This window comes from Pinus tabuliformis, chromosome 2_1 (assembly GCF_031772625.1).
Source record: "Pinus tabuliformis cultivar Carrire ecotype Pingquan chromosome 2_1, CPIR1, whole genome shotgun sequence".
NCBI classification, from domain to species: Eukaryota; Viridiplantae; Streptophyta; class Pinopsida; order Pinales; family Pinaceae; genus Pinus; species Pinus tabuliformis.
The window spans coordinates 579,630,925-579,639,649 of NC_142299.1; the positions used below are offsets into that span (position 1 = coordinate 579,630,925).

Here is an 8,725-nt window from a genome sequence, read left to right on the forward strand (position 1 = left end):
TATAACTATTCATCTTTATTGGCATAAACGCAATGTGTCCAAGGGATCGTTGTGAAGACGACATTCCACCTGACATGTGTCATCATGGACAGGTGATTAGTAGATGAAAGGGGCCATCGAATTGTTCCTGGCCATGTCTAGCTGAATTGAACACGAGAATCTTCCGTCAGCTTAGCTAACCCAGCCTGGATGATGTCGATTGATAATGGAAACTAACTCATGAGCCATCGTTATCATCAACCACATGATGTAAACCATTCCCATCAGGCTGTTATTTAACGTGGGTGTGTCAGTATACTTCTCTGAGCAATTCAGACATACTATTAGCAATGGAGGGGCGTGTTAATGTTTGTATTGTCGCATGTCTCAGTATTTTCCTCGCTCTGCGTGAACCACATTTAACGTACGCAGATACAAAGGCCACAAGGCCTTTGGTGCCGGCCGTGTACATATTTGGAGATTCTACCGTAGACCCTGGTAATAACAATGCACTTGCAACGGTTGCGAAGGCCAACTTTCCTCCATATGGGAAAGATTTCGTGGATCATAAACCCAGTGGTCGATTTACCAACGGAAAATTAGTAACTGATATACTTTGTACTTACTACCGCCCCCCTCTTTTTCCCTTTCCATTTATATGTAGAAAGAAAATATATCAGGGCTAGGTTTGCATAGCTCGATTTAGGAACTGATAGTGAGCTCCTTTGATAAGTGCTGCTAATTGATCCGGTATAGTTTTCTGTAAAATAAACACAATAATAGGATTGTTATCATTTGGTAAAAGTTCAGGTCTTTCCAATTCTAGTACGCTTATTATCCTTTGGTAATAATGTTTATGATTAACTTTTCCAACTGTATGCAGCTCGATTAGCAGGCCTTCCGGATATAGTGCCCGCATATTTGGATCCTGAATTCCACGGACAACGAATTCTGACAGGCGCCAGCTTTGCTTCTTCTGGTGCTGGATACGATGATGCAACCTCACTCACCGTTGTTAGTACATGTTTTATACGTGATGTTACATCCATATAGGATGTGATGTTATACTGATAAGGATTTAGATATTTAGAATTGATTATAGATTTTGGAAATATTTTAGAATCTTAATTATAGATTTTGGAAATATTTGAGAACCTTGATTATAGATTTTGAAAATATTTTAAAATCTGCCTTTTTATTGTCGTATATTTTGAAATGATTCTAAAATATTTTTAAAATCTGTAATCCCTGTTTCATAAAATCAAATCTGTAATCCCCATTTCGTAAGAATAACAATTTAGATATATATACAAAATTGGAGATTGCCCATTTAGATATATATAATAAAATTCCATAGATGAAATACAATCTGTCTTGAATTCTTGAATTCATGCAGAATGTTTTAACTCTGGGGCAGCAGCTGGAGAATTTCAAGCTTTATCGACAGGAGCTTGTGAGTATTGTAGGCGGGCAGAATGCCAGCGAGATAATATCGAGAGCCTTGTTTGCGATAAGCATGGGAACCGATGACTTTGCCAGTAATTATTATATCAATCCCATTACTCGTGCACATTATACTGTTACAGAGTTCCGGGATCTGCTCCTCAACTCTCTCTCAGAATTTATACAGGTGATAATAATATCTTCACATTAACGATGAGGCATTATAAAAATTGATTATCTATTTGCTGATTTGTTTTCATTAATAGTGCTAACGATTTGATTGAATCCTTTTTTGGGGGCCGGGGGATTGATAAAGACGTGTTTGAATCGTTTCTAAAAGAATTGATAGAGATTGACTTGATTTGTTTTTGGGAAAGTTGATAATTGTTTTAAGTTTTGGCTTTTTGGGTTAGATTTGGTTAAACAATATTTAGGTGGGTTTTGAACTTTTGTTTTGTAAAATGTATTATTTAGGTGGGTTTTGAACTTTTGTTTTGTAAAATGTATTTTTGAATGTATAAATAAGTTTGACATCTTAAAATACCCAAAAACATTTTGATTATGGAGGGTTTACAATTTAATTTGTGATTTCAGTAAGTCTAGCGAATTCTACATAAAAATATGCCCCAAAAACTTCAAAACGTAGAACAAGTAGACCACAAAGTTTAAAATACATATTAATAGTACATTATTTTAAATGTTTAGTCTATTTATTCCATACTTTAGAATGTTTTGTAACATATTTTCTATTGAAATTTGCCCAAAATCCAACAAATAAAAACTGTCAAAATCGTTTTGAACTCTCTGGAATCTTATTATTTAAGAATTTTTCATAATATTGAATCATTGATAACATTTATACATGAAAAAAGACAAAACCCAAAAATTACAAAACAAGTTTGGCAAGCTCTGCTTTCATTCCTTGTGTATCTCTTAACCCTATTTATTCAAATCCAATGAGATCCGTCCTACATAATTATTGATCTATCTTAATGATAAACCAGAGTGAATGGCTCAAAACTTCAATACAAACAATCATAGATGTGAAAATTCCAGAAGAAAACAAATCATAGATGTGAAAATTCCAGAAGAAAACAAAACACGAAAAAAACATTTTAAATAGTAAATAATTATGAATGACTTGTGATAATAAAATATTATTGTTGTGTAATAATAAATGAGTACTTATTGATGAGAACTTTGTCCTCTGATTACCAAATGATTTTGTGACAGAATATTTACAAGGAAGGTGCCACCCTATTTGCCGTCATCGGGCTTCCTCCATTCGGATGTTTGCCTTCACAAATTAGTCTCTACAACTTGGTCGGTAACGCGTGCGTTGATGAGTTTAATGATGTTGCCATCTCATTTAATGAAAGAGCCGCGTCTTTGGTAGAGACCTTAAAGCCCGCACTTCCCGGTCTTAAAATGGCTTATATTAACATATATGATAAACTGCTTGACATTATAAAGTATCCTAGTAAATACGGTAATATTCTCTCTCTTTCTGATACCTTCATGCATGATCCCAGTAATAAGATTCTGGTCATCTGTGTTCAGAGGTTGCTAACTGTTTATCATTGAATGTGTGGTAGGGTTTGAAGAAGTGAGGAAAGGTTGCTGCGGAACAGGTTTGCTGGAGACGGCTATATTGTGCAACCCCACGACCCCACTCTGCGGCGATCCATCGAAATACGTGTTCTGGGATTCTTTTCATCCAACAGAGCAAGCTTACAATATCCTCGCGCAAGTCATATTCTCACAGGGCGTTTCGATTCTACATCTTTGAATATTTCATGCATAAGGAGACTTTGTTATACGTACGGAAATACTAAATAAGATTTCCATGGATAATTGGAAACTGCATCCAATAAAAACACGCAGGGATGTAATTCAGGGAAGCAAGAACCAAATCACCGTGTTTATATATATTTTTGATGTGACACATTAATATAATATATTTGTTGGGTTGAAAGGATCATTTCACAGTTTAGTATGGAGAATGTGTAAGTTTGTTAAGTTAAGAGGTTTATTCTGCAATTTTCTCTTTTTAAAATTATACCTTAAATAGAAAAATAAAATTAGTTATAATAGAGGAAAATGAATATGCTGTAAATAATTAGAAAAATAATATTTACTATAATAAAATATATATATATATATAGTATATATTATGAAAAGATAAATTTTATCGTATTCAAAATACAATTTAAACAATGAAAAATTACAAATTTACATACTAAAAAAATTTGATCTCTCTACTTATATTAAATCCTTACTTAACATGAATTTTGAATCTATGCTAATATTATTTCAAATCTCTAATACAATTTCATATATATTTTCAATAAAATAATAAAAAATTCAATATAAAACTTGTAGCAAAATAACTTTCAAATGTTTTGGGAGCTGAATTCTGCCCTTTGATTTATTTATGTTCTTTTTTTCCAATTTGTTATCCATAGTTTCCAAAAACAGAGCAAAACCATTTTTTGGGACACCGACAGTAATAACAATATCAGCAGTACCTCAACAAACCATGTCATGTAAAGGTTACGTGTTTCCAAATTAGAAACTAGGTTTAGTGTGCAATATTTTATTGTTAACTTTATATAAACTGCTCCCTTACAAGAAAACGCATTTTTAATTATAATTCACATACAAATATCTGAATCTATAATATGAAAAATTTATAAAATTGCAAAATATCTGTCATCAAAATTATTACAGAATTGTATAATATAGTTACAAAGTTTGCTACATGTAAATTTAACATTTAAATTGATGGCAAGAGCTAACCAGCTTGCCATAGGGCATTAAATGCTTTTATGGTGGTTAGTTACCTGCATACTCTTTATTTGATCACAATACCATGCGCTATGGAAGTATAGGCATGCCATTTCTTTTACGTCAAATCGAGATATTGAGTATGCATGTAACCAATCACTATAGAGGCATTTAATGCCCTATGGCAAGCTGGTTAGCTCTTGCCCAACTTTACGACCTATAACTATTCATCTTTATTGGCATAAACGCAATGTATCCAAAGGATCGTTGTGAAGACGACATTCCAACTGACATGTCTCATCAAGGACAGGGGACAGGTGTTTAGTAGATGAAAGGGGCCATCGAATTGTTGCTGGCCACGTCTAGCTGAATTGAACACGAGAATCTTCCCTCAGCTTAGCTAACCCAGCCTGGATGATGTCGATTGATAATGGAAACTAATTCATGAGCCATCGTTATCATCAACCACATGATGTAAACCATTCCCATCAGGCTGTTATTTAACGTGGGTGTGTCAGTATACTTCTCTGAGCAATTCAGACATACTATTAGCAATGGAGGGGCGTGTTAATGTTTGTATTGTCGCATGTCTCAGTATTTTCCTCGCTCTGCGTGAACCACATTTAACGTACGCAGATACAAAGGCCACAAGGCCTTTGGTGCCGGCCGTGTACATATTTGGAGATTCTACCGTAGACCCTGGTAATAACAATGCACTTGCAACGGTTGCGAAGGCCAACTTTCCTCCATATGGGAAAGATTTCGTGGGTCATAAACCCAGTGGTCGATTTACCAACGGAAAATTAGTAACTGATATACTTTGTACTTACTACCGCCCCTCTTTTTACCTTTCCATTCATATGCAGAAAGAAAATATGTCAGGGCTGGGTTTGCAAAGCTCGATTTAGGAACTGATAGTGAGCTTCTTTAATAAGTGCTGCTAATTGATCCGGTATAGTTTTCTGTAAAATAAACACAATAATAGGATTGTTATCATTTGGTAAAAGTTCAGGTCTTTCCAATTCTAGTACGCTTATTATCCTTTGGTAATAATGTTTATGATTAACTTTTCCAACTGTATGCAGCTCGATTAGCAGGCCTTCCGGATATAGTGCCCGCATATTTGGATCCTGAATTCCATGGACAACGAATTCTGACAGGCGCCAGCTTTGCTTCTTCTGCTGCTGGATACGATGATGCAACCTCACTCACCGTTGTTAGTACATGTTTTATACGTGATGTTATAGCCATATAGGATGTGATGTTATAGTGATAAGGATTTAGATATTTAGAATTAATTATAAATTTTGGAAATATTTTAGAATCTTGATTATAGATTTGAAAATATTTTAAAATCTGATCTTTTATTGTCGGATTTTAAAATGATTCTAAAATATTTTTAAAATCTGTAACCCCTGTTTCATAGAATCAAATCTATAATCCCCATTTCTTAAGAATAACAATTTAGATATATATACAAAATTGGAGACTGCCCATTTAGATATATATAAAAAAATTCCATAGATGAAATACAATCTGTCTTGAATTCTTGAATTCATGCAGAATGTTCTAACTCTGGGGCAGCAGCTGGAGAATTTCAAGCTTTATCGAGAGGAGCTTGAGAGTATTGTAGGCGGGCAGAACGCGAGGGAGATAATATCGAGAACCTTGTTTGCGATAAGCATGGGAACCGATGACTTTGCCAATAATTATTATATCAATCCCATTACTCGTGCACATTATACTGTTACAGAGTTCCGGGATCTGCTCCTCAACTCTCTCTCAGAATTTATACAGGTGATAATAATATCTTCACATTAACGATGAGGCATTATAAAAATTGATAAACTATTTGCTGATTTGTTTTCACTAGTAGTGCTAACGATTTGACGGGCGGGCGGGAATTGATAAAGACGTGTTTGAATCGTTTCTAAAAGAATTGATAGAGATTGACTTGAATCGTTTTTGGGAAAGTTGATAATGATTGGATTCTTACAATGATGCTAGCTGGCCGTATCAGAGCGGACAAAGGAAGAAGAAGAAGGAGGGGACCGAAGCCAAGTCGTGTGAGGTAGATCAGCGATTCCATGAAGCACCCTTACCCTCTGACCAACCCAAGCAAGCAAGCGCTTCCTTCCAAGATCGTCTGGCTGTATTTCTAAATGAGGGCTTTCCAGAAGAGCAGCCGGACCTTTCAATTTACTTATTAGGTGGGGGGCTTATGGTCTTTAGGCCTTATGGGAGGCAAAGTGACCATGAGTGCAGATAGACCCGGGGGTCCGCCATAACTAGAATGCCTCTTCGTGCTCTAGCTCACCAGGGAATGCCTACGTGCTTACCCCTTTGAAATCTCTGATCTTAAGACATTCCAAAGGAGGAATTTCGCTTCGCCCCTTAGTGGGCGGGCGAGCGAGCGGGCGGAATTGATAAAGACGTGTTTGAATCGTTTCTAAAAGAATTGATAGAGATTGACTTGATTCGTATTTGGGAAAGTTGATAATTATATAATTGAGTAATTAACAAAATCTATATGAAGTTAATTGAAATTTTTTTTGTTAACATTAATTCAAATGGATACATGTTTGTGTGTATATATATATATATTGTTTTAAGTTTTGGCTTTTTGGGTTAGATTTGGTTAAACAATATTTGGGTGGGTTTTGAACTTTTGTTTTGTAAAATATATTTTTGAATGTATAAATAAGTTTGACATCCTAAAATACCCAAAGACATTTTGATTATGGAAAGTTTACAACTTAACTTGTGATTTCAATAAGTCTAGCAAATTCTACATAAAAATATGCCCTAAAAACTTCAAAACATGGAACAAGTAGACTACAAAGTTTAAAATATATATTAATAGTACATTATTTTAAATGTTTAGTCTATTTATTCTATACTTTAGAATGTTTTGTAACATATTTTCTATTGAAATTTGCCCAAAATCCAACAAAAAAAAAACTGTCAAAATCGTTACTCTCTGGAATCTTATTATTTAGGAATTTTTCATAGTATTGAATCATTGATAACATTTATACATGAAAAAGGACAAAACCCAAAAATTACAAAACAAATTTGGCAAGGTCTGCTTCCATTCCTTGTGTATCTCTTAACCCTATTTATTCAAGTCCAATGAGATCTGTCATACCTGATTATTGATCTATCTTGATGATAAGCCACGGTGGATGGCTCGAAACTTCGATACAAACAATTATAGAGGTGAGAACTCCGGAAAAAAACAACACATGAAAAAAGACATTTTAAATAGTAAATAATTATGAATGACTTTGTGATAATAAAATATTATTATTGTATAATAATAAATGAGTACTTATTGATGAGAACTTTGTCCTCTGATTACCAAATGATTTTGTGACAGAATATTTACAAGGAAGGTGCCACCCTATTTGCCGTCATCGGGCTTCCTCCATTCGGATGTTTGCCTTCACAAATTAGTCTCCACAACTTGGTCGGTAACGCGTGCGTTGATGAGTTTAATGATGTCGCCATCTTATTTAATGAAAGAGCCGCGTCTTTAGTAGAGACATTAAAGCCGGGTTTACTGGAGACGGCAATTCCTATTTCTTACCCTATAGGAATTTTAATGCGGCCTGACATGGGGTCGGTATAAGGCGATACAACACGCCGCTAGGTGATGAGAGAGAAAATAAAAATAGCGGCGTGTTGTATCGCCTTATACCGGCCTCATATCAGGCCGCATTAAAATTCCTATAGGGTAAGAAATAGGAATTGCCTACTGGAGACGGGTATATTGTGCAACCCCACGACCCCACTCTGCGCCGCTCCATCGAAATACGTGTTCTGGGATTCTTTTCATCCAACAGAGCAAGCTTACAATATCCTCGCGCAAGTCATATTCTCACAGGGCGTTTCGATTCTACATCTTTGAATATTTCATGCATAAGGAGACTTTGTTATACGTACGGAAATACTAAATAAGATTTCCATGGATAATTGGAAACTGCATCCAATAAAAACACGCAGGGATGTAATTCAGGGAAACAAGAACCATATCACCTTGTTAAATAAGATTTCCATGGATAATGGGAAACTGCATCCAATAAAACCACGCAGGGGTATAATTCAGGGAAGCAAGAAACAAATCACCGTGTTTATATATATTTTTGTTGTGACACATTAATATAATATATTTGTTGGTTTGAAAGGATCATTTTACAGTTTAGTATGGAGAATGTGTGAGTTTGTTAGGCTAAGAGGTTTATTCTGCAATTTTCCTTTTTTAAAATTATATCTTAAATAGAAAAATAAAATTGGTTATAATAGAGGAAAATAAATATGCTGTAAATAATTAGAAAAATAATATTTACTATAATAAAAAAGAAAGAATATATTGTATATATCATGGAAAAAAATAAATTTTATAATATTCAAAATACAATTTAAACAATGAAAAATTACAAATCTACATACTAAAAAATTTGATCTCTTTACTTATATTAAATATTTAGTTAACATGGATCTATACTAATATTAT

At 34.4% G+C, this 8,725-nt stretch overlaps 2 protein-coding genes across 2 annotated transcripts; both read left to right on the plus strand.

Moving 5' to 3' along the window:
• Positions 1-321: 321 nt before the first annotated feature.
• LOC149201776 (GDSL esterase/lipase At5g03810-like) lies at positions 322-3,333 on the plus strand. Its single transcript, XM_089399818.1, has 5 exons — positions 322-597; positions 863-993; positions 1,376-1,609; positions 2,656-2,911; positions 3,018-3,333. Exons 1-5 carry the CDS (start codon positions 330-332, stop codon positions 3,209-3,211), a joined length of 1,083 nt encoding a protein of 360 aa, XP_089255944.1. The 5' UTR covers positions 322-329; the 3' UTR covers positions 3,212-3,333.
• Positions 3,334-4,757: 1,424 nt separating this feature from the next.
• On the plus strand, positions 4,758-7,840 carry LOC149201777 (GDSL esterase/lipase At5g03820-like). The gene is made up of 4 exons (XM_089401362.1): positions 4,758-5,031; positions 5,295-5,425; positions 5,773-6,006; positions 7,589-7,840. Exons 1-4 carry the CDS (start codon positions 4,764-4,766, stop codon positions 7,838-7,840), a joined length of 885 nt encoding a protein of 294 aa, XP_089257488.1. The 5' UTR covers positions 4,758-4,763.
• Positions 7,841-8,725: the final 885 nt, after the last annotated feature.